This window comes from Corvus cornix, chromosome 2 (assembly GCF_000738735.6).
Source record: "Corvus cornix cornix isolate S_Up_H32 chromosome 2, ASM73873v5, whole genome shotgun sequence".
NCBI classification, from domain to species: Eukaryota; Metazoa; Chordata; class Aves; order Passeriformes; family Corvidae; genus Corvus; species Corvus cornix.
Window position 1 is genome coordinate 107,974,302 of NC_046333.1, and position 26,662 is coordinate 108,000,963.

Sequence of the window (26,662 nt, forward strand, 5' to 3'; positions counted from 1 at the left end):
ACACTATTGAAAGGTGCAGAAGACTGAAAATAGTTTAGGGTAATCAGGAGCTGCACTGTTTCATCAAAGCCCCATCTCTCCAGGAGCCACCAGTGTTTCAACAGAGTTTGGGGCTATAGTTTGATTTTGATTATTTTCCATTGCCTTCCTAAAATCCTCCTCTTTTAGTGGCAAGCAGAAGCAAATTAGCACCATGAAAGGAAGAAGTCTGGAGAAAGATAATGTGTTAAAACAATCAACTTTGACTAGGAAGTGAGACCACCAAATTATATATTGCTAACCACCCTACACACAAAAGTCTGTATTTATTTGTTTTAACCTCACAGTCCCGTGACAGAAACCTATGGTGCAGTTCTTGGCCCTTCACTTTTGCACATCTTTTCTTCCCTCAATGTATACCACAAGACAACTACCCACAAGTAATGACAGGAGCCAAAATGGACCTGGGCTGCCCAGCTGTCCAGCAGAAGGCAGAACCTGCTGCTGAGCACCAGCTTCATGATGGGTTTTAACAGGAGGGAGAAGCCACCTGAGGTCAGAGTGGGCTCTGTTATATTACCACTGATACTGCAGCAGCGCAGTCAACAAAAGCAGCGAGACAACAGGTCTCGTTTGCTTGTAGTTGCCCCTCAGATGAGATGTTTGCCCCAAGCCCTACTGCTCAGCAGTGTGCCTATACCATCTCTGAATCCTGCAGCCCACCCAGAGCTCCAGCCACAGTGGGTACAGGCACATAAGCCATCTTTGCTGCCTCTAATTGCACCAACCACCATCCCTGTGCTTTGATGTTAGAAGACCTCCGGCAGAGATCTGCCCCAGGGATTTACACTGCAGTAAAGAACGAGTCTGCCATATTCACACTGGTAACACAAAGGCAGCAACAGGTTTGCAGGGATCCCAGAGAAGTGTTTACCAAGAATTGAGCCTCACAACAGATGACAAAAGGAAGGGGTATTTCTCCACTCTGCTTCAAGGGTTGGTTGATCTTTGAGAAAAATCCTCTGCTAAACAAATACTGAGGGGCACAGAAACAGCCAGCATATGGCTGTGGACAGCAGCTCAGGCTACTTTGCAGGATCAAAGTCAGACAAAGCATGTTTGCTCCTCAGTCTGTGAACACAGGCAAAATTAAATTCCGCATCTAATTTTGGGAGAAAAATCACTGACTTATTATTTATTATAACTAGCGCTCAGCAAGACAAAGAAGGAGTTTCACCTCAACTCTGAAGCAGGGAAAGCTGACAGGAACACATTCTTGCTGGCAAGCATGTGGAGCCGCTTCTGACCAGGGGCATCAGCACCCCCCACATTACCTGCCCTACCATCCCCAGTGTTTTGTTACTACGGCAGAATAATATTAGGACAGCAGTGCGGAAAATAAACTCTCTCTTATGATGGATGTGCATTTAGTCAGCAACATGCTACAACAAACTTGACCTTTATCAGGACTAGATTTCACTGACTGCATTTTTTCGGACCTCACCTCATTTATTTTGTTCTGTCTACAGCCACTGCAATTTACAACTGATAAAGCTTTCATCACTGCTCACCTTTCCCAGTGGAAGCTCACTGCACAGAAGAATATTCTGGCATGAAAGGTCAAGGGACAGAGCCCTTTCTGTGGTCCTTCATAGCAACAGAAAGGGCTCCTGGAAGAAATACTCACTGAAGAGCCGCAGATGAGCTGTCCCCATGTGAAACAGCCTGGCATAGCCCAGCAGAGTTTCTGCAGGTTCAGGTTTGCAGAGCAACATGACTAATTTTTCTTCTCTGAATAAGAACTGCACTACAGGTTTATGTTTTTCACACGGCACCAAACTTGTTATGCGTTCTTCATCACTCCCAGGACCACTCATGTTTATCACGTTTCCAGGATTTCATTAATAAACAGAAGGAAGAAGGGCTTATGCCTCTGATTGAACTACTTTGCATTTTAATAGGAAATAATAAACTGACCTGCATGGAAGCTAAACACAATTGAAAGTTGCACCCATACCAGATGTTTCTATTTTCAAACCAGTGCTTTATGCCTTGTAATGATAGCAGACAGCAGCATCTTTTTCATCCTTCATTTTGTTGAGCCTACCCAAGAGAGAAGCATGAAACATACCTGATTAGGGCTTTTATTTCTACTTCCCAAGAGGGGAATTAAATGCTCACCTAGAATCAGACCTCTGTGGTCTGGAGAGCAGCATCCATTCGGTTTCGGAGAGCTACACCATTAATCCAAAGTGGAAGCGGGAAGGTGCAATTGTAGCTCTGCTGATGAGTTTATCGAGGTTAGCTACTAAGCAAGGGAAGGCCAGCATGAGAGGCATGGCCCAAGGCCCAGCTTTATGAGACAGCAATATTAGAAACTGGGAAAATGAGAATTCCTGATGAAAAGTGGAGCCTCTAAATATGCTTTAGCTACAGAAAAGGAGCAGTTTTTCTCCTTTCCCTTTCCCATAAGGTCTTCCAAAGGGGAAATAAGCAGGCAGATATCCTACCTGCCACTGTTTTGCCAGCTTTATCTCCCTAGAATAACATTTGCCACCACTTCCCTTCTCATGCATCTCCTTTGCACCACAAAGATGGACACTGGCCTTTTCTCTGTGGCAGCACGATGGAACCAGTGTGGTTCCCCTATGGCATTACTGCAGCAGAGCTGGAAGCTGCCATGAGCAGGAGTTTGGAGCACAGCCTTCATCAGGTTTTGAAAGGCCAGAGGGAAGATTATCACTCAGGGGAGCTTATACACAGGAGAAGCTAGTAAAGCAAAATTAAACCTTAATATTCTGCAAAGGATAAGGACATTGTTTTTGAAAATGTTAGCAAGGCATGACAGAAACATTTAAAAGTCAGCCACTGGCACATCAGGAGTCAATTGTGCTGGGGAGCAAAATATTCAGAAAAAATATAAGATGAACATAAATAGAGTTTTAAAACATAAAACTATGTTTTAAAAGTACACATTCTAACTGCTTTTCACATGCTTGATGGCAACTTCAGTCCTGTGCAGCTATAACCACAGCACTTGGAGAAAAAGTAAAACATCTCAATTGTTTCCCACAAACATGAGCAGTTTCATGTGACAAGCTCCAAGTATAAAATGAAAAAAATATTCCTAAAACTCCCACATTATGCTGCTAGTAAACTAGAATTTCATAGCAAAAGTGAATAAACAATAGCTTTTGAGGCTGGAGAAATTACCATCATGGTGTTATCTAATCTCTCCCCAGAAGTCAAGAATTATGACTAAACCCTTCCAACATAGATATAGCCTGAAATTCTATGTCAGAAGTATGTCCAATTGCATTTGGCAATCCTTAGCCAAGAGAGAGGCTGACTATAATTGGATGAATATTTGAAGTGCTTCATTATTCATGTAGGAAGGCTAGGTAAAAAGTGTTTTGTAGTCCCAAGACACTGGAGGGTGTGTGTTATTGGGTAATAACCAATTAGGAATGTTGACAGCACTCTGCCTTTGGGATCACCCTGGCCAACGAAGCACCTGGGTGCATGTTGTTGTGCAAAGGCACACACCCACTGCCTACTGCTCAGTTTATTTAAGCAAGGCTTTCACCAAAGGAAATGGAGGACACCCTAAAGGATGTGTGCTTGACAGCTCAGTTACATTCCGAAATAGTGCCTCTCTGTTGTTCTCACTGTCTTCCAAAAATACACCTTTTTCCAATAGTATTTCTCAATTACTGGTGCTACTGGTTATTGAAAACAAATTCAAGCTCTTCCATTTTACTGCTTATAATCTACCAAAAGAGCAACATGCTTACTATTTCCAGTAAGAAAGATCAGCTCCTAACCCCATAATCTGGTAAAAAACTCCACAGTCACATTGTAAATACTGCAAACTCAGAACAACAGAAATCAGTGATTTTCCTTTTGTGCTAGTCTAAGAAAAACATATGAATCATTAGTACAGGTATGCAAAAGATTTTAATAACTGCAGCATTTAAAAACTAACAATTCTGACTCTTGCTCATAAGAACAAGATATTCAGCACCAATTCAGCTCATGACAGAGCAGGTCAACCCTTTCACTACCTCCCACAACAAAGGTAGAATGTATTGATGGTACAAACACTGATTTTTATTTCCTACCTTATTTTCTTTATTATTGTAATGAAAAAACAAATCTGCATATTTTTATTCTGATTGAAAGCAAAGCAATTATTGTACAAGATGCCCAACAGGACTTTCATAGCTATGAAAGAAACACTCAAAACTTTTCCTGAATGATTTGCTTGTTTGAAACATGCAAAACTCAGTATGTTATACGGAGGAACATATCAGTTTTTCTGCAGCTCTCATTTTCTGGCTTGTATCATATTTAGCCTGTCCTGTGGCACTGTGGCACTGAGAGTGCTGCAGCATTTTCTCTGAGATCCCCTGAACACCCCCTCATCCTCTCCCTCATGTATCACCAAGACGATGATGTTTTGATGAAGCATCAAGCACGGGCCCTCGAGATAATGGATTCAACGGGATACACTTAAAGGATCATTTTTCTCTTTTGTATTGACTGCTTGCACTTCTCTAAGACAGGAAGGGCTTTCATTTTTTATGTAAGCTGCAAGACCCCGAGGGTTCTCTAAACTGTTTAAGAGGGATCAATTTTCAGGTGGGTAGGAGGCGCCCAGCAGACCATCACGGTTTGGAGCGCCTTCTTCCCCTCGTATCACCGACACGTTCGGGCGAACCTAAAACCAGCTCCCAGCCGAGCCCCTCTCTGGCATGGCAGCACTTCCTACTGTGTGGATTTGTGGTTAGCACTCCAACAGAGCTATAATTTATAGTATGCATGCAGGGAACAAAATAGAAAAAAAAGTTTCACAGAAGCAAAATAATCACTAGGGCTGACGGAGATAAACAGCAGTAGGGCTGCTAAGCAAAGCAGTGCTTGGCACTGCTGTAGCGGCAGGAAACCATTACCCCATGACACGGGTATAATGCACTGACATTGTTGCAATTACACCCAGGCAACCTAACAAAACAAATTCATAGTATAGCACAAAATATTTCCAATTCAACATTGCAACATTTATTTTTAATTACAGCACAAATAACAACTTTTGGGGTGTGGAAGGACATAATCCATCATTTGCTCTGAAGTGACACACTTATGGCAAATGCTGTATATTATAACTTTCTATGCCACAATAAGCAACTACAAGCAATTTCTTAGGTAAGGAATGCAAAGGGTTTGGGTGTGGTCCTGGGAGATGCTGCTTATCCCTCCATCTCCCTCTGTGTCAGCAAGGAGCCGAAGGCAAGCCACATGTTGCTGCACTGGGACTTCAGTCACCCGTTTCACATGTGTCACACAGCTTGTGACAGCCTTTCACCTGCAACACACCTCATATGGAAAGAGTTTTTACTGTTCCAATATGGCCTGTATGAGAACGTAAATACAATTTTTAATTAAACGGAATGGTATGTTAATAGGTCACTTAAAGAACAATTAAGTCTACCATTTGATTGACAGGCTTCTCACATTTTACCATGAAAACCCCGTTGTGGTCTAGGAGGTAGAATTTATCTTATAAATTGCTGCATTTAAAACTACTTTGCTCAACTATCTCATCTGATGAACAAAACTCTTGCATCTTCCTATTACTCTCCCCTTTTACCTCTTTTAATCCTTTGCAAACAGAAAGTTTTTGATTCACGGAAATTGAATTGCTAGTGTTGCTCTCTTCACCGAATGCCTGCTCTGCAAAATGCAGCAGTGTGAAGAAATAGGAAAGATAGGTCTTCAGTAATTAGCTTGGGTACCAGACGTGGCACAGCTGAGTTTGCTGGAAGCAGGAAAAACGAGTCCAGGCGGAGCGTTGTGCTATATTGCTTTGAGCACCTGAGCTACCCAAGTGTCTACACACACGGTGCTGCACAGTGGAAGGACTGGATAGGAAAGTGACTGTGAGCCCACTGCTTTCCTAAAGGCATGTCCCTGCAAAGCAATCCACAAGTAGCAGCTACAAGCTCAGCTTAAATGCTTTCAAACGGTCGCAGAAGCATGTTGGTTCTCTGAAGCAGGCAGAAAGTGCCTTGAAAGTGCCTCGAAAATTGTCCACATGAGGTGCAGAGACAACTGTGCTGGAAGAGTCCTACAGACACAAGCTAATGTACACGGGGCTAGAAACAATTTATTTGATTACTGACTCAAAGACTCAATGAAAGAGATCAATGCAAATGAGTCTCAGAGCATCCCTCAGCTGATGGCACCAAGAGCAAAAGCAGCATCTGAGATATCAATAAAATACGCTGCTTACCTACTCAAAGAAAGCTCACTACTAACAAGAGCCAGAAAACCAAGCATGTGTGAGGGGAAAAGGACAAGCAAGCAAGCAATGTGCTTTGATCTGGTCAGGTAAAGATCACTTGTGACCTCTGTGAGCTCTGACTCCTTCCAACAGAGATAGAAAAGTGTGTACGAAAAAGAAATGAAGACGAAGCAATGAGGGACTTTAGTTGACAGAAGTAGGGTCAATGCTCAGAGCAGAACAGGGACAGAAAAAAAGATACTGAAAGGCAAGAGTCAAAGAGACAGCAACATCTTGCAAGTCGCAGACTAAGGTGAAAGAAAGATTGACAAAGAGAGAAATAAAGCTTGCCAGATGACACTTGTCTGGTTCTGATATTTGAATAAACTGCAGACTGGTTAAGTTAGAGGAAAAGTTCACATAACAGGAACTGGTGATATTCCCTTGGCCAACACAGCATTTGTGTCTCACTTGCATTAAAATGACTGCAGATAACCATTGAGTCCTAAGCAGTTTTCACCATTTCTATGCAACCTCTGCAAATAGATCCCCAAATGGCAAGCATACTCATCTACATGAAACCCAGCCAGAAGGTTGATCATCACCAGAAAGAAGCAAGCCAGAAGTTGGAATCTATATCCTAAAGCTTCAAACACACCCAAGAGGTGGCCGGGTGTTGACGGCAAAACTGGAAGCCAAATGTTTGCTTCTGCAATTATGTATGTACTAGATGCCAATTTGCTTAGCAACGACATTGCAATTTATGAAAGACCAATGAAGTACAAACAGTTTATGTGGGAGCAGAATGAGAACCTTGTGCTCACGTACTCCTTGCAATCAGGAACCTCTGTAAGTACAGCAAAAGGCAAAACAAACCACTGAACCTCACCACTATGGTTCAAACCTGGGCCCTATCAGAAATGACCAATAAGCAGAATACTTCAGTGCCACCTCAGTTTCTAACGGGATTTTTCTTACTAGGTCAAGTGAGACCCACAGACTCAGCATATTGTTTTATCTTCCCAGGTGTTGGTCAGGCAGAGTGAGAAATACTGCTTGGGTGCCTTCAGTCTAGCTTATGAAACCACACTATTGGGTAGAAAAATGCAAACATTGTAAGGTTCTCATCCACAAATTTCCATTCACTGAGGATATCAAGCAGCCTTCGCAATCAAATGATTTCTCAGAGCACAGACCCTTAAACTGGTTATTGACAACCTCCTCTCTCCTGGACTTCCACGGTGATCCAACCCCTACAGACTCACATGAGCCAGCTGGCAAAGGAATCTATACACTGATGATACAGCTATGGATTTTCTTCTTTCCCCTCAAGAAAAGTGATTGTTACTTCTGAGGATTACTAGCCTCAGAAATAACGATCTGAAGCCTTTAGCTTTCTAACACTCCTGAATGTAGATACTTATTCCTCTGAACATATTTCCTTATACACTGCCATAGCCAGGCAGCCAGAGACAAGCATGGCAGGAACCCCTGTAGCATCAAGTCTTCTCATCTATTTTCTCTGGGTCTGCGTATGTGCAAAGAGCACTCCAACAATCCACTATCTCGATTGTACTGTCGTTTTACACATTTGAGTGCAAAAGCATTGAACAACTACAGGACACTGCTTTTTACCCTCCAAGTAAATAATACATAAGCCCACTTTTACTGACATTTAGAACAGGAAGACAGACATCAATTTTGTGGCCCCTTTCAGAGATGACTCACCACCAGTTACTGACCACATAACATGAGAACCTGCTAATCTGATGGTGCTATTTCTTTCACCAGTCACCAGCCACAAGCAACAGCAGCAACTTGCTGACCTTGCAAGTTAAATATATTACAGGACTACAATTTGAAAAATATTTACTTCTACTGAGGCAACAGTGATGACTGACCTGTGGTGATCATTAATTGAGGCAAAATGAGGTCAATATATACCCTAAGTTCAATACACATACCTAGAGCTACAATTAATCTTGGTTCAGCCAGGACCAGAAAATACCCCCCTGAGCTCTTTATCGACAGATGTGTGTTGCAAGAGAGTTCTCTTTAAAATATCAGTCATGTAAACTCCCTGAATTTATTTAAATAAGCATGAAGTATATTATCATTCACAGTTCTGTTTCTATTTTCTTTCCTGGTTCGTATATGTGGTTACACCAACCAACACAACTGTACTGCCTGTGTTGAGTCCGGCCCTCATGAATCAACATTTCATTTTTTACTAGTACATGTTACTGATGATACCAATATCATCAACCTCTATCTCAGTTACTGGATCTATAAATATTTATGCTTAGAGATAGTAATCTTCTACACTTTCAGTCATCATCCCAAAGCACTCTACAAATTGCTTTTTTGTTAACCTTGGTAGGAAGCAACTGAAGCTCAAAGTTAAATCAGTTATCTTGGGTCACAGAACAGGTCAGTGAGAGTCTGTGTATTTCCCTAACCCAAGCCCTCCCTTTTCCTTGCCACAAGACCATGCAGCAATCAAATGATGAAATATAAAAGGTGAATAATGAGATGAGTAAGACAGGATAGATAACAAAGATTGAACTGACCATCTGCCAACTTCTTCTGCCTATTCCCTCCTGCCAGGAATGTTACAAAATATTAAAAAGCTGTGACCTGGACCATTCATGCTAATAGAGCAGACAAAGCTGATTACAGCAATACTGAAAACTTTCACAGAAGCTTGTTCTTTAGAACTTAAAACACAATATTTGCTCTCAAAAAGTACAAGTCTTGCTACTGCAGTATCACATTGATTTATGAACTACTACCTCACCAGACTTTGATGCTGCTATTCTAGAAAGATACAGATAGAGATGTACCTCTTGGGAAGAAAAATCCAAATACAGAGGGTGGAAATAAAGATGCAGTATCATCCACTCTCTCAATATTTCCTTAAAAAACCCAAATCACCAAATGCTCATTCGTTAGAAAATTTTGTATTTCTTTAAGTTTAGCATAACTTAGAGCAGTTTGAGAGGTACTCTCCAAGGTGAGTGGAAAAGCTGTGACAGGGCTGCTTTCATGGAGGTATTACAGAGTGAGGCCTATGCAAAGTGCAGACCACCCTCACCTCAGCAGATCTCCTACCAAGACAGAAGTCTCCAGCATGGTGCTGCAATTTGCAGGAGTTTGAACTAAGGGCCATGTCAGTTTGTTTTGGACCTGTGGACTGATAACAGAAACTGCCAGAGCTCTGAAACAGGCAAGCAGTGCTGCCTGATTCATAGCACGTCCTTGGAAGTCTACCCACACAACTTGTGAAGGATAAGTCTTTCTTGTAAACCGTCAAAAAAGGCCAAGGACAGTCTGGGCATTCTCCTAAGTAATTCTGTGCTCTTGATGCAAAAGAAACCCTTACCAATCAAAAAAGAAAAGAAAAAGCCAGTGTCCTAACTGGATCCAAGTGTGCGAAATTTAATTTCCCTGAGGGCTGAGAGTGAAGATTGGGTAAGAAAACTGGGACACGAATGGATTGGTTCATATGAAAACCTGAAATAGCCCTGGGCAGAAATTTGGAAGGATTGCAAAATACTGTATAAGAAGAATCCATCTTCATATGCAGGGAGTAACTCAAGATGGGAGATGTAGCAACCCAACGAGATACTCCAAAAGGTTCTACAAAGTTACGTACAAGGTTTTAAGTGAATTTTTCCCATTCTGTGGTGGGAATATAGGATGTGGCAATCCAATGCCATGGTGCTATGCAAATATTTGTACAAGATGACTTGGACAGAACTAATTAAAAGTTCAGATGCTTTGAACATACGAGATAGACAACGCTGCTGATATTGCTGATATCAGAGATATCAGACAGCTGATGCTTGTATGATCAAAGTTACACATCTTCCCATTGAGCTCCCATAGTCAGTTGAGGTTGTCTTAGCCTGATACACAATAACTTTTGGTAGATGCCGTACAGACAGCATTAAGGCTGCGAGATGTAGGAATGCCGACTCCAAGCAAAGGGTTCGATCCTACTGCAAGATGATAATGCACTGGAAGGAGAGTAGGCTGCTTGGCTTAAAGTATCAGAGCTAACTGCCCAGTACTTTCTCTCCTCATAATCATAAATCCTAACACCTCAGCCTGTTCTCAGACTCTCTGGTGACCACAGGGAACAATGGCACAGCATGCATGTGCCTTAGCTCTTGGGAGAGAAAGGCTCCTTTAGCAGAACCTCATCTTGGATCCACCTTTCCTGATTTTTTTTTCCCCTTGGCAGTGGAAAGAAAACAATTTATTAAAAAAACCTTCAGTTGCAAAAAACAAACAATTAAAAAAAAAATTTGTGTGCATCCAAATCTTTAACAGATAGCTCTGTGTTGCCAGACACCAACCTGAAGATGTGGTAACTTCAAGTAAACCAAAGGTTGTACAGTCTGTACAGGGGTGAATGCACCAAGGTCTGCATTTGGTGGAGAGAGCTACACAGAAAGACACCTGCTCCCTCCTCAGACTTTAAAGGAAAATTACTATTTCAGCAGAGAGACCTTACCTTAGGTCTTGGTAGATATGCTGATTCAAACTGCCTCTTCCTGAAGCCTAAGTCTGGCAAATTGTATTATCGACCTTCATGAGACCATGTTTGAGGCATGATCTCACTGGTTTCTTGGGAGAACCTGAAGCCTGGTGATGAGCCAAAGTATTCGTAGGGGATTTGCCTTGTGAACACAATAGGTTCTCCCTAGTCTGGGTTATAACTGGGCTCTTTGAAATTATATGTTACTAGATTTTAAAATTAATTTTGAGGGCTTTTTAAAGCATTATTTTAGCTTCAGAATTTATAATTCTAGGATTACTCAATTCAAACCATCTATTAGATAAGCTGCTTGTTTGTCGGCTTGCTTCACTGAGTCAGCTTTTGCCCAAAACACAGATCGGTTCTGATTCCTTGGGTTCTTCAATCACAAGAGCATTTGAGAGAAGCCCACAATGGTCTTTCCAAAGCAAAGGGGAGGGATCCAGCAACAGCAGCAAGACACTTTTACAGTCACACCAGGATTTCTTTGGAGGAATGAATGGATATCTGTCAGTAGGCATTTTACATGTCAAGGCACAAACCAGGTTGGGGAACCTAACAGAAGAATTATGGAAAATGATTCCTTCAAGCTACAAGTCTTTACCTGATATCATTTAAGGAACTCTTTCTTAAAGTACTCTTTCTAATTCATACTCTACTGTCCAGGAAGAAGAAAATAGAGAGGTACAAGATGAGATGCTATCGAGCCCAAAAAGAGAAGGAAGAGTACACTTGCTCCAAAGCAGAGAGTGCTCTATCAGAATAGGTCTCCCTCACACCAGCAAGTCAGAGTCACTCCAAAGCTGCTGGTTTGAATATCTCCTTTTCAATCTCACAAAGAAAGATGACTCTGGTACCTGGCCCACAGATGAAAGGTTCATTTTAGGCTTCTGGCCCTTAGACTACATGTAATACGAGTCAGAAACCTAATGACTTTCATGTCTCAACCTGTTACATGCTGGAGCCTGCAACCGATGCTTTGACTCATCCCTGGAGCAGTGCTCTTTCAGGCAAGATAATCAAGACCTTATTTTTCATAGACAATACTTCATATGACAGTAAGTCTCAGGAGGTTTCAACTGGACCAAAAATATCTATGAGACCTTCCTTAGTTTTGATATAATTCACACATGTGATATTGGCAGAAAAAGAAACATATAAGAAGTGTTGACAAAATCCTTGTGCTAAACTTGAGTAACAAAGTTAGAGTCTAGCTAGATATAAACTGACCAGGTCAGGCTCCAAGAAACAATTTGTATTAATGTCCAAATATTACTGGATAATTTTTACCTAGCACTCACTCTATATAAATATGTATAGATACATATATACATATATATGCATCCCAACCTTCCACTGGAAAAAAAACTGATGGCACAGTCTCAGATAAAACCCAAACAACTGTATCATGACTACTGGCATATTGCTTCATGCCATTGTCTTGACATTCAAACAAGTTTAATAATTGCTCTTTTGAAGCCGCTAATGTTAAAAAAACCTCCCAAGCTCTGGAAGCGGCTCGGAATTCCAGGTTCTAACAGCTATGCTGGAAATATTCACTCATCAAGAGGTTCAAAAGACACTGTCAGAACTGAAACACAAACACGTCGGAACGACTTGAAGCAGAATGACTATAACTCAGAGTTTGGGTTTTCTTTAAATTATGTTTGAAGAGCTTTTAAAATGTTTAATTTATTAAACTGGCTTTGATACTACAGGCATAGCTTTCACTTTCAAGTGCTACAATGGCTCAATTGAGCACAGAATACATTAAGTTTAAATTCCACTGCCACCATACACATTTTTGAATGACATTTTAGTGTTTCTTCACTTGAACTAATATACCCTCTCTGTGAATTTGACAAGAAAACAGAAGCAGCAGCCTCTCATTCTGCATACACAACAGTGTCAGACACCATCACTGTTCCAACTACCAAAAACCCCACTCAGTAATCACAACTACTAGGAGCTGAACAAAAGCAGCTCCTAAAAAAATCCCCAAAACAACAGATTTGGTTTTCGAAGAACAGTTCAAGTTTTCCCAGACATTACTTCAATCTCTCCTGGCAGACCCAGGCTTTGGCATGGCTTCTTTTACTCCCCTCTGCCAGGCCTTCCTTGAGGAGGCTGTCACAAGAAAGGCCGTGTGCCTCGCTGTATGTACGGTTCTCTTCCTCCAGCCCTGACAGCTCCTTGTGCCAGGAGCACTACTTCAGTCCACACAATACTACGAGCTGAAGCTGCAGAGGCAGTAGTAGCAAGTGAAACCCCGGCTTTGAATGAAGTCACATCCCATGAAGTGTGCTTTGTGCCCTATGGAAAGGCAAGTCAGAGCTGTGGGATCAAGAAACTGAAAATCTGCCCCCTCAGACCGGAGAGAACACAATGGTAACACTCTGCTTTCCCTCTAGAGCAGGGTCAGGCGGCGAAGGGCAAGGTACAGATGAATACAGTGGACACAATGAACACCTGCTGTCCAATAACCAGCCCTTAGAGTTACAGCACCACTACACTGCCTGTCTGCCATCGCCACCAGGTAATACCCACACACACTGTTAAATGCACTCCTGTTTTCTTAGAGATGCACTCTTGTTCTATCTACTCTACATGCACCGTTTGCTCCCACATGCAGCAGTTTTCTGACTGCTTAATACCAGTGAACTACCAGAGCCACAAATACTTCATTCAAAAGGTACATGAGAGTTAAGAGCCTAATTGTTTGAAAAGTCCTAAGGTTCTATAAAAAGTATCCAGTTAATACTGTCCTATAGTTTATTTCATTCAGCCTTGCCTTTGCCTCAAGTGACACATCGGAGATGGCATGTTGACAGTACAGGAGAGTGGTTGCTGTTCCAAAAGAAACAAAACAAATACCCCAACACCCCCACCTTTGGGCTTAAATGCAGTATCACTACAGTTTTTGAATGTAACAAACCACAGCATGGGTGCCCTGGCATAAACCCAGAATCCTAGGTAGTAGAAAGTAAGTGCTCTTTGCTATCAGCTCTGTTTTAGTACACACACATCAGATTTGCAGAAGTGCCATTTGTCAGGAACACACTGGAGCAGGGAAAGAAAAGTCTCTAACTGCCTACTAACAAAGAAAGCTAATTTAATTTTGAAACAAAAGGAACTAAATTCATCATTCTGAGACAGCCCCAGGACGTCCAAGCACGAAATGGAAGAAAAGGAGTTTGCCAAAGACATGCAGAAGAAGCTTTTTAAAGTTACCTGGAATCGGGGTATTTTGTAAGCGTGGCCAAGCTGCTGGTATACATGTGCCCACCCACATCAATGTGAACTGGTGCGTTGGATTTTGTGAGCTGTGCTGGAGTGGGGATGCCTTGATTGTTCAATGGAGATGCAGGGGATCTAGTGATCAGAGGTCTTGACATATTGGGCCGACTGTCCTGTGAAAAGATAGACCTGGGTTAATGATCTCCTTAAAAACCTCACAGAAACCCACAGTCTCGAATCAATAGGACTGCCTCATAGTCTCAGATTATGAGTTTTATGTTAGTAAAGCACAGACAAATATTCAGCAGTTTTTTAAAGGAATCCAGCTCCAGGAGTCTTAAATGGCTACATTTTAAATAAGTGGGGCAAAATGCACTGATAAAACCCACAAGGCAGAAATCACATTCAATAAAACAAGTTTTTCCTGAATACTACTCGTAGCAGTCAATCCATACCAACAAAAAGGGTCATTCTCATTTTTAAGAGTTGATAAAGGCATTAACAGAAAGAGATGCAGACGAAAAGACCGAGAACAATATTTTCCTTAATTAAGAAGACCCCGGGTAGACGTTCTGCTCCTTCCCAAGCCCTCCGTCACTGCTGTACCACCAGAACACAAATACAAACCCTCAACTCCTCCATCCTGCACACTCTTCTCTCGAATTCCCAATTCACATAGCACAGGAACAGAAGCAGAAACACCTGGACTAGTCAACTGCTCATGGACTGCAGACCACTGGACATCGACAGCCTTTGAGAAAGACATTTTCCATTTAAAAGTTATACGTATGGCAACAGCTGCCCCCGCGTGCCCCACATAGGCTGCAGGTCTGAGCGGCTTCCCGAGGCCGGCGAGCTCTGAGCGCGGAGCGGGAGGCGATGCTTTGCTGATGAAACCAACTTTTAGTCACAAAGGCAGCGCTGCACCGCCAGCACGGAGCAGCGGCCGCCTGCGCGCAGCGGGTGGGGCAGGGCAGGGCGGTGAGCTGGAGCCAGGAAGGCAGGCGGCAGGCAAAGTTGGGGATTAAAATAGAAATGCATTCGAGAGCGGTTTTGAGACAACCCCGCTTTCGACTGAAGGACAGCTCCACACGGGGTGGAATCTTATAGGGATGCCCTGAGAACTAAAAGCCCTTGCAAATGACTAAGTTTTACATTTAAAAGGTAAGCAAAGCAGCGAGAAGTCAGATACACTTCATCACAAAACTCCCTTTGTTCTTTCAACACTGTCTTTCAGCTGCACAAAGTAATGGATTCCTTGTAAACATCTCCTCCGAGCCAGGCAGCAAACCTCGCCAAAGCGGAGCGCGGCCGTGAGAGAGAGTTACGGGGCACTCGGACCAGCAGAGTCCGCCGCCGCCAAAAACATCATTTCTCCATTTTTCATGGCTGTTAAGAGACTCAAACCATAAAGGCAACATGAGCCAGGTAAATGTCTGGCTGAAATGATTTACAGGCCCATGTTGCACAATAAATTCGAGTAATATGTAACAAAAGGCATCTATAAACCACAAGGTACTTAACTAATTTTCTTCCATACACAAAAGCAAGCTTAGGTCTAATACTGATAAAAACGAAGGGAATGAAGAAAAACATCTAGTTTAGATGTTGGGGGGGGGGGGAAGGGTTGGGTTTCTTCTCTTTCTTTATAAGCAGAAGTTAATATAAATCTGCAGAAATACCAGGCTTAATCACTACAATTGCTGGAGGAGGTGCCTGCAGCGTAAAGAAGACAAGTCCAGACAAAATAAGGTACACACGCTATGCAAAACTAATGTCTGCTACAAATGCTATGTGGTACAACCACCACCCAAGATGCTACTGATCTGCAGAGCAGTATTTAGTAAAATAACGAAGAAAAAATTAAAAACAACAACTACAAAGGTGAAAGTAAGACGTCAAGGACTGATACAAACTGGGGGTGGGGGGAGCACGCCTTAGACGATTAGCAGGAGGAAAGCAGCAGGTCTGAGTAAAACATTTCAGTGCTTAAAAGTAGACAAATAACTTGGCTGAAATAGAGACAAAATCATCAATGAAAGTTGAGACTGAAATGAGAAACAAATTCTGTAACTTGTGTGAGACAGACACCACCATGTCCCTTCACAGGATCCTCTCTGGCAGAAAAAACACAGCTCTCTTGCAATTTAGCACAGTGCAGCACACCAAGTCTGTGATAGTTTTTCAATTGGACACATTCTCCTGTATACCCTGCCTGGGGCTGCTCGAGAGAAAATGAACAGATTTGCAGGGTTAATATTGTAGTTAGGCTGGAACCTCATTCAGCGTAGCTGTGATAGCACTGGCTGCACAAAACAGTAGAAGAATGTGTAGTATAAGCATCACTGCCAGGATGGGAAATAGGTTGGAGGACCGTGGGCATTTTAAAAGGCAAAAGAACCCACAAAACATAAGAAAAGGGAATCAGTTTCCAAACCCAAGTCCTAAGCAAGCTGCCATTTACACAGTTTACCTACTAAAACTCCCAAGAAATAAAAATGCTTTATAATAAAACCTTTTGTTCTCTTATTTCACCCTCCTCCTTTTCAACATTTCCTCTTCAAGTTACCTGTGTTTATTGTGTCTCATGAAACAAAGTCCTTCTTCTCAATGGCTGATATTAAGCACAATAATGCTAACCTTGCTCCAGTCTTAGCCCACAAAGCACATTTCCCTGCATAAAAACAGTTCACTACCATTTTGGAGACACTTTGAAACTAGGCAATCATATTTCTACTGCATTTGCCTCAGAGAAATTAAGGCAGAAATGTGATTCAAAGAAGCAGGTACTTAAAAAAAATCCCATTTCTTTTTAATGTGGCACAACTCAATAGCACTGTCAGAGCACAGAAGACCACCATCCAATGGGTACAGCATTTAATAGCTCAGAGATATATCACTGCATTAGTTAAATCACTGTATTAGTTCAGCTATGGAAAGGATAACACAGGGCAAACAGTCTCTGAAGAAATACATGGCTTGCGTTGGATTATTGCAAATGTGGAAGTGAACAAGCTTTGGTAAAGAGTAGCTAAACCAAGGCACTGCTGGTAAGCTAAGCTTCTACCACCTAATGTGATTACAAATATAATTCCTTAGCAAGAATTACAGGTGGAGAGAAGGGAGTCAGAGAAACTGAACTCAACGGGCTCCAGCAAGCTATCTGGAACAGCTGACAACAAAAAGAATCAAAAAGCTCTTCAGAAGCTTTCTTGGTGTCAGGCAGGTGAGACGTGAACCCAGGAACGGGTTCAGAGCTCAGCCACGGCTGTTCCCACACAGGAGATCACAGAGGTTGCTGTCTGCCTCCGGAACTGCACCAGCTTTGTTCATGAGAGGGGCACAAAGCATGGCTACCACCTGCACTGGCTGGACAGGCAGCGACCTTCCTGACCTGTCAACAGTCTGTCACTTCATAGCTTTCCCTCTCAAACATTTTATTATTTATCCTACAAAAAAATTAAGTAAGAACAGAAAATCCAGTTTTATAACAGTTCCCATGAACCAAAATACTTCAAATACCCTGTAAAGCATTTATCATTATTAATATTCAGATGATTCCCCCCCTCCAACAACTTTTCATAAAAATTAGCTCACATTTTCACTCAGAATGAATGTATTACTGAAACCATGTAATCAAAAATGCCAAAATCTGTGCACTAGGCAGGCTAAAGGCATTTAGGTTGTATAAAACTTTTCAGTTTTGGTTCATCACATAAAAGCACTGCTCTATTAGAGCAGTTTGGGGCTCCTCCACTTCTGTGCTGATATTTGAAGGAGTCTTTCCACAAGAAGCAGTTCATAGGCATAGGTCTTTTGAGTGTATCTGAACCTGCTTCACATTTTTTGCTTAGGCAAGCCCTCCTGTAGCCTCAACAAAAGCAAAAGCAGCCCTGCCTTAACTGCTCCTCCTGGGATTTACAAAAATCTGTATGATTTAGAAGTCTTCCTACCAAAGGGGGCCATGGATCATAGAGCAGACCTTTCAAATCCCTTCTCCTCTCCCTGCCTTTTCTTCTATACCATCTTCTCCTGTTCAAAAGTATTGTTAAATAATAAGCCTTTACACCTGGGTTGGAAAAAACACAGTAGCTGCAGGGCTGAGATGTGCACTCGTGCAACTGGTCTACCAAACAACAGCAACACAGGAACCTTGTCAATGTTCTGGTAGCAAGTGGAAGGAATAAGAGATATCTGAAGAACATGAGTCATTACAATGTGCTAAGTGTACAAAAATCAAAGAGGCTTACTTGTCCCCTCAAAATATTAGCACTGGTGACCTAAGTGTTATTTACACTCTGTGGTCTTGAGTAAAGTCATCCCGGTTCCCTTCTTAAGACAGATACCTTGACAAAACCCATGCCACTTCAAGACAACCCGAGCTCAGGCACAGAAGGACCGACATTCAAGTACAAACTATCTGCTTGACTCACTGGACTGTAAGGATCATTTTAGTTTGCAGGTTAAGACACTGCTGGCTGGAGTTATTATAGCCAACATCTTCTCTGTGAGCCAGCCCAGCTCAAGCAGGAATATATATCCTACTCAGTAGCATACATATTCCCTGTCAAAACCCCAGCAATTATTACTGCTGAGGAACTCAAATTTACACATTTCTAACTCCCTTGCATTTTTTGGAGGGGAGGTGAGGGCAAGCTTGTCTTAGCTATTCTAGACATTAGAAAGAATAATCATGCAGTAGTTTATTCTAAAGTATCAAATCAGTCTGTGTTCATTATCCTTTTTTCTCAACAGAGAGACGTGAGAGAGATGCTTCTCCTCACAAAAGCTTGGTGCCCAGGAACAACTGGAAACAGCAGTTAACACATCCACATCAGCCACCTCCAGCAGAAGAGTCACCTCTGAACCCATACATCCCTCTGTATGGGGAATGAATCCTAACAGCAAACAAACTTCAGAAGCTGGCATCAAATCCCTTTTCCTCCAGTACAGAGCAGAAATCACTCAAGTGACAGGGACATCTGTGTACCTGCACTCTGAAATAAACAGCAGGCTGATGCTCAGGGGTGCCTGTGGGATGGGGGAAAGCGCAGCTCAAGAACCTCATCCAAACCGGGAACATTAGGACTGCTCTCAGATTTGGCTCCTGCACAAGTGTCCCCATTTTGAAGATGCACTTTTTCAAAACAAACATTTCATTAAAGATTAAAAAAATAATCATGATCATGTCTCACCACAATGCTTAAACAAGTACCCCCCCCACTTTTTGAATTCAGCAAAAAAAGTTGCCACAACAAAGAGGCTGGAGAAAGCATTTATTCAACATAAACAATGTCAGTACAGTACAAACAGCACTTCTGGAAATTGTAGCAAGCAGGCAGAGATACAAAGCTACATGTCCAAGAAACCCATGAGCTTGTCCTGCTGGAAGGGGAAAATCCCACCCTGGGCACCTGTAATTCTCTGGCTGTGGCTCTGGTACTCAGCACCCACAGATGACACAAATCTGTGCTGGCCCCTCAGAGCCCTGCAAGGTGGTCAAAGATGACCATGTGCACCACACAGAGCATGCAAACTGCATTTTGATCTCAAGGTGTGCATGCCATCATGGTGCTTCCTCTTCACCTTCATTCTGAAGAGCCCAGAAGCACAAAGAAATTGCTCAGATCTTTGTCAAAAAGTCTTTACATGTAAGCACATCCATTGTTTTCTTCTGCTTCTTCACCCTGACACCAATGGTCGGTAGCTCCCTGAGGACACGGTTGGGCTTTACTGCTGCCACTGGGTCTGCAAAACAAAGAAACAGCCCATTGTTTTCCCCAGCGAAAATACGCCAATTGCACTGTCATGTTTTGCCTTTCATCAGTATCATCCAACTGCCCTTTCTCTCACAGCTGCAAGGTTTAGGACTGCTGACTCTGAACATCAGGAATTATGTTTATAAGGCAAAACTCCAGAACAATTGTGTTTGAGTGTCACACGAGAAATGGGCCCAAAATACAATCAGCTGCAATTCAATGCCCCAGCAAGCTAAGACACCAGGTCTGCTGAGACTCAATAGTAGCATTAGATTTATTATTCTAAATCTCTCTAAAGCTTCATTTTAAATCCTGAATGCCTGTCAACATATGACAGAAGGTCAAATTATCCTATGCAAGACAGTCAAATACAATGGAGAGCTTGAGAAGCAGGAAGGTTTTCTGGATATGCTGAGGCAGTGAAGTGCAGAAGATCCACTATGCCAAGCAGCTGCTCACTCCTCCCACCACAAGTGCCATGCTTGGGGCACTCAGTATTATTTTCAGAAACATACACAGCAATGCAATTTAGAGAGGTGGGTGTCACAAGGCCACGAGAGAGGGAACAGAGATACCCAGAAGGGTCCATCATAGCCAGGGTGTAAGGTACAGCTCATCAGGAAACAAAACCCTTGGCCAAAACTCTTTCCTGAAGGTGCCAGGGACAATGTTAGGCTGTCCTCTCTGTATCCTAGAATAGTCCAAATGCAGATCAAGCCTACAAAGGTGACAAATGCACCTGTGGTTACAGCAGAGTGGCTACAGCAGTGGTGACTGGAGCGCTTACCTGATGGGACAATTTTAACTGGTACATTGTCCTTGTCCCAGAGTCACCAGCCCCGGGGTGGAGCGCTGATCTGGCCCCTCAAGATGGGGGTCCCTTGCTGCACATCCCAAATGCTGGCTGCTTACAGCCTTCTCCTCCTTGAGATGCTGGCACTGCTGAGCACATACACATGCTAAGTGCTGCGAGCGCTGGAGAGATGTGGTGACATTTCCTTGGCAAAATGAGCCTTGCTGGGATTTCAGAGCTGACCAGGACCTAGAATAAATGATACAGGTGCAGAGAACCAAATGCAAGGCAAAGGGCTGAAGGAAGCGAGGTATTTGTTTGCTCTGGGTGGAGAAAGCTGCCTACCTGGAGATGCAGGACAGTTAAAAACCACCCCTGGACAAGAGCTTGGAGGCACTTTGATAATTCCAGAGCCCAGGAGCCAAGTCTATAGAGCACACAACTAGCTCGAGCAGAACAGCTCTAATCACACTTTCATCAGAAACTTGTCACTGAGACCTTAAGAAAAATCTTTAAGTGAAGGAAAAGAATTCATGGATAATGACAGATGTTAAATGAGGGCCTGTGCTTACACCAGTACAGCAGTAAAGGTGAGTCCAAAAACCTGGAAAAGTTTACAGACAGGATGTATCTTCTCAAGTACTTATAAAATTCTCTGAAAACCTCCCTAAGCCTCGAAACTGCAGACAAAAGTTTTATACCTCCCTCAAAATATTTTACAAGTTTGCACTCTCTATGGAAGATTAACTCAGCCCCTTGCTTGTTTGGGTGAGTAGTGCTGAGGTCAGCCCAAATGTTGTCATTTATTACATCCGTGCTCTTCTGCACTGCCTTCCCTTTTCTTCCTTGGGTCAAGCATAACTCTTCTGCTGGAGGTGGCTGCTGTGCACACTTTCTGTGCTTGGGTCAAGCCAGTGGCAAACACGGCCAGCACAGAACTTGGCTGAAACCCGTAACACAAGCAGGATCTTTGGAATACATCCAACCCACTGTACTAAAAAAATCAAACCAAACTTGGGGGTCCAGCCCAGATTCACTACCCCCAAACACAAACAGTTTGGCTTTCTCTAAGGAAGGAGAACTTCTACAGCCTTTAGAGGTGCCGATTCGATTCTCACTCACTGAAAGCGTCCATTTAATTTACAAGCAAAACCGGATTTGAAAGCTGCTCCCAATTAGCTCACAGCACACCACTGCCCACCTGACACTGTTAATCACAGGGTGCTCACCCCAGGCTACAGCAGGCAAAAACATCCCCTAACCATGCTGGAGGACAGAGTGCTTAGATGCAGGAGGACATTGGACCAAAGGAAGCAGACCTGCCATGATGCTGCTAATGGTGTCCTATGATAGGGGCACACTGGACAGCTGGCATTTCAGGTCACTTGCTCCACCAAGGGCTTGTCTGTTCTGCACCAGTATCTACTCAAATTAGCAATGAAACCGAGTTAGGAGTGACCAAACAAAAGTGTTGCTCCCCAGCCTGAGCTGGACATGACCAGTTCAAGATATTTCATGAGGTATACAATGCAGTCCTTCAGTCACCTTCACTCAGACTTCTTAATTCCCATGTGCAAGAGGGGACCAGTATCCTGTCAGATACTGCAGAAACAAGCCAGTAAATACCAAGCAATCCCTTGGTCTGAGCAGGGAAAGAGTGCAGTCATTGTGGACACCCAAAAAAAAAAAAAAAAGGAGGAAGCGCTATTAAAAGATGAGCAGTCCCTGGGAAAGGCTTCCAGGTCTGAAGAGCCTTTAGCAGCCTGGCAGCCCTGCCCACAACACTACAGCTTGATACAAAAGTCTTTGCTTCTGCTGCCCCGAGGACAGTTTCATTTACTTTCCTTTAAACCTGGAAAATAGGTTGCTTTTCTTCTTGCACCTCTATCAAACCTCAGGTAGCACAGACAAAACAAATTTACTTGTACTTCATAGAAAAGCAAGCACACACACAGGGAGTTTCACCTTTTGCAAAGGGCAGAGATGACAGACTACTTCCCCACCATACAAGGCTTCTCATTCCAGTGAAAAGCATCGACCCAAGTATCTTGGACCACTTCATCCCTGCTGCAAGAGGCTTGGCCTGCCAGGTACTTTGCAGATAGCATACCTTAATACTCTGGGGCTCCATTCAGAGTCTACACCCCCTCCCTAAAAGAGGCAGCCACTCAGTCAGCTCTCCCCAGTCCCATGGAATAGCCCAGCACAGAGCAGTCAACAGCTCCCACTGCCTCTGTGAGGGATGGAGAATCTCCCAGCTCATCTCCTGCACCAGTGAAGGCAGAAACGTGACAGCCACCTCCACCACATGTACATGGGGTTTGGGCCAAGAACAGCTATGGGAAGGAGCAGGGGAACTCTGAACACTGGAATCCATCTTTCAACTGTTCCCAAGTAGACTACTTGTAGGCTAAGATTTATTAATAATGTAATTTTTAGTCAGATTTTTTCAAGTGCTGTTGCCTTTTATCCACTTCTAGCAGGCAATCGACACATATTTTGTAAGAGTCTTCACATAAGGACAAGGGAAAAACAACAACAAACACTCCCTCCTGGGTTTAGAAGGAAAGGACTTCTCTTCCCCAGAACCATGCTGGTATATCTGAATGCCAACTCAAACAAATCCTTACAAATGGTGTCAAGATTTTAGTGGGAAAGAAACCAACTGGTTACATTCTTCTTGGACCAAATTTGCAATTTTTCCAATAATCTTCTGGTGAGAAGTAACACTAAAAAACAAGCATTGTTAAAATCTGTTTTGTTTGCAAGGTAAGATCCTATCAGCAGTACATGAATAAAGATTAATGTCTTGAATTGCAGTTGTATCTGAAGATTTTAAAGACCCATAAAAGTGTAGACTTCAGTGGGATAACTGGAAGATTGTCACGAACTGCCAGAATTTGAGAAATGGGTTTTTCTTCTTTAGATTTGACTCACAAACTGAACAAAAATAAGACTGTACTGTCTTATTTGAAGTCAGTTTACACTCCAGTTTGAATAGCACCTGCCCTTGGGTATGTTCCAGAAGAACATCTACCTTTCCACAAAGGGAGGCTAACACCCATTGTAAAACTTCCAGAGGCACATTAGATGTCTGTTCTCCCCCCAGCAATTTCACCCTTAGAAGTAGAAGGAACGCTGCCAGTTACAGCCTGTGCTGAGGAAACATGAGTTATAATTTTACCCTGGGAAAATTGCTGAACTGGGAGCTTCTGGTGTGGCATAGGTCTTGCCTTCGCAATCCAATGGTTCTTTTGATTCAGAGAGGCTTTGAAAGGGTGGTGATGAAAAACATAGCCTCTCCCTTTGAATCAGCCAGCCGCCTGCTTTCCTTTGCACTTTTAAATTTGGTTTATTAATTTACCTGGGAGCAGAAAGAAATAACACTGACCCATCTAGAGAAGATATGTCCAAAAACGTATCAACAGAACATTATCTACTCCAGACTGAACATGAAAACAAAAAGACACCCCCACCTGTGGACTGTCTGAAGAATTTTGTACCTAGAATCACCTTACCAGGCTTAAGAAAAATACAGGAAAGTCTTTATTAGTTCTCCTGGCCATATGAAGAGGAAAAAGGTAAGGGACAATATATAGAAGGATCTGATAAAACCACATCTTTGAAATGTTGTAAGACACAAGAGCTCAAAGCACTCTCCAGATGTTTCTTGAAGGAACCAATAATAGAATATTCTCAGCTGGAATCGCAATTTTGAAGACACTGAGTCCACTTGGTAATTATGGCAGTAGCCAATAAAACAGACAGCTTCATCTATAACCTGACTGCAGGAAAAAGGCATGAAAGTGCTTTGAAGGCACACATTTGTAATTATCTAATTTATGATAAAGATGTAAACAGAACCACAATTTTGAAAGTCACAGCTCAGTCTGGTAGAGAATTAGAAATAGGGTGTGAAATTGTAGTCTTAAATTATACATTCCTCACTCCAGTATCGATGAAACACCACGGGCAAAAAGAATTGACCTTTAGGACCCCTGTGTCACTCAGTTTTCTTTCTTTCCATCTCATCTATTCCCCTTCCAACAAGTCTCTGAAGCTGAGCTTAGCAAAGCAACATCCCAGTCTCACAAAAATGATAATCTATCAAAACCCCACTAGAGGGACAGAGACTGCCAGGAGGGAGAACACTGCAAGGAAAGGGTAAGAGTTGAACTTACTGAGATGACAGGCTTTTTGGAAGTCCTTGTCAAGACGGACTGCAATAGGGAGCATTTACCTGCCTCTTCCATGATCCCGTGCATTTCCAGGGCTAGCTGGGACTTTTTCCTCTCCTCTTGTAACTCCCATTAAAATTATCAGCCTACAGATTTCATAACAGGCAGGAGAATGAAAAAACCCAAACATTATCATGAGAGAAATCGTATTATGATTAACTATTTCAAAATGCCTGTGGGTTACTTAATACCTTGGGACAGGCAGCATAACACCACACAGGTGTCACTGTATGGGGACAGGAAACAGCCCCCTGCTAAAAATACACACGAGGCAGCACTCAGCAGTGGGGCCTCTCCACTCCTCTCCATAGCTCTGGAAGTGGGCTATGCATGTGGCACATGGAACCTGCACTCCAACCCATCAGTGACCCAGATACTTCCCCACCCCTGCCCTACTCTAAAATCTGTCCATCTTTGGATTTTAAATCCCTTAGAGAAGCAGGTGTGGTTTTGGGTGGTTGGTAGGAAGGGGCTGAAGTTCTGAATTAAGCTAAATACTTAAATTTAGCTGTGGCTAAATTCAAAAGTCTCTTTCAATACAATAGTGCATGAAGGTTTTTTACTTCATTTTGCCTCTTTTCTGGTGTTCGGAGTTTTCTTAAATGCTGGAAGTGTATCTAGGGATGAACGGAAAGTCATATACTCACCATTCCCTAAGCAAGCCAAGCAGCAATTTTTTTTTTGTTAGTGTGAAGGGCAGGATTCAAGGAAAGGAGAACACAGGAGTCTGCTCTGGCAGGCAAAAAGGGTGCTTGGCAAGGCAAAGACCATATGGCATACAAACAAAGCATATTTTACATTTGGTTCATTTGATTCCATTACATGTAAAAGATACTCTAAGATCCAGGGCTAAGAAATACAGTTTTGGTTATTGTTTTCAGACCTGTAGGGATTTCTCCAAGTAGTCCTCGCAGCTCATATGATAAAAACATCCATTTGGCAGCTAATTTTAGCATTTTTTTATGCACAGGGGTGATTAACCCTGAACCTATATAACCCTGTGCTATATGCTAACAGCAGCCATCCTCATGAAGCAGCAATCCACTATTTAGTTGTGGACAGCCTCTGCCATCTAGCTCAGCAAACTCTTTTAATTTTGTATTAAAAGGCTTTTACTTGATCCAGCATCAAATCAGACCACACATATAACCTTAGAAGAGTGGATGAAATGTACATTATATACAATATGCACTTTGGATGGCATGGCCTGCTTCTAAGTCTGTGGTAATACTTCTCTGGTCATTACTAAAATACAAAACATCAGTGGTTGGGCAACAAAAGGGCCTGAAAATGTTTAAAGAAGCAGAAAAATCTATACCTGCCAGAGATAAATGCCTGTCTCACTTTCTCTAGCTACTGGCTTTTATTGCCTCTAATGTACAACACATTTCAATAAAATTGAAAATAAAAATACATTGGCGTAAACCAATAGCTGATATATCCATCTCATGGCACAGAGAAGAATCACATCCTCAGATGATTCCAAGGGACAGCTCAAATTTAAAACAGCAAAGAGCAGCTTCATCAAGAAGATAAAAGACAAACATAATGAAGGTACATTATTTTCAAAATGCACAGAAGTTGAATGAGACAACCCTGGACATCAGCCACCAAGGGGTAACAAGCACTTAGCTATGAAATAAATGTCTCTTCTGTCAGGCTGTTTTGTATTGGAGAAGCTGACCACGGCCAGAAGGCTCAGCTCACTTGAGCTGCTATTGAGGCAGTAAGCTGTAGATGAACTTACCCCCGTTCAGAATAATACTCGAAGAAATCTTTTGTTGGGTTTATAGGGAAGGAAGGGAAGAGTTCATTTAACCAAAGCTAGAG

At 42.6% G+C, this 26,662-nt stretch overlaps 1 protein-coding gene across 4 annotated transcripts in view; it reads right to left on the minus strand.

Annotated features, from left to right (window-relative positions):
- KCTD1 (potassium channel tetramerization domain containing 1) overlaps positions 1-26,662 on the minus strand; it is a 69,105-nt gene that overhangs the window by 20,312 nt on the left and 22,131 nt on the right. For 3 of the 4 annotated variants that reach the window (XM_039548983.1, XM_039548982.1, XM_039548985.1), the window contains one exon: positions 14,037-14,215. In XM_039548983.1, coding sequence (XP_039404917.1) covers positions 14,037-14,215 — 179 coding nt within the window. Of the gene's footprint in view, positions 1-14,036; positions 14,216-14,669; positions 15,045-26,662 lie in introns of those variants that run through there. The other variant, XM_010396402.4, reaches the window with a different exon arrangement.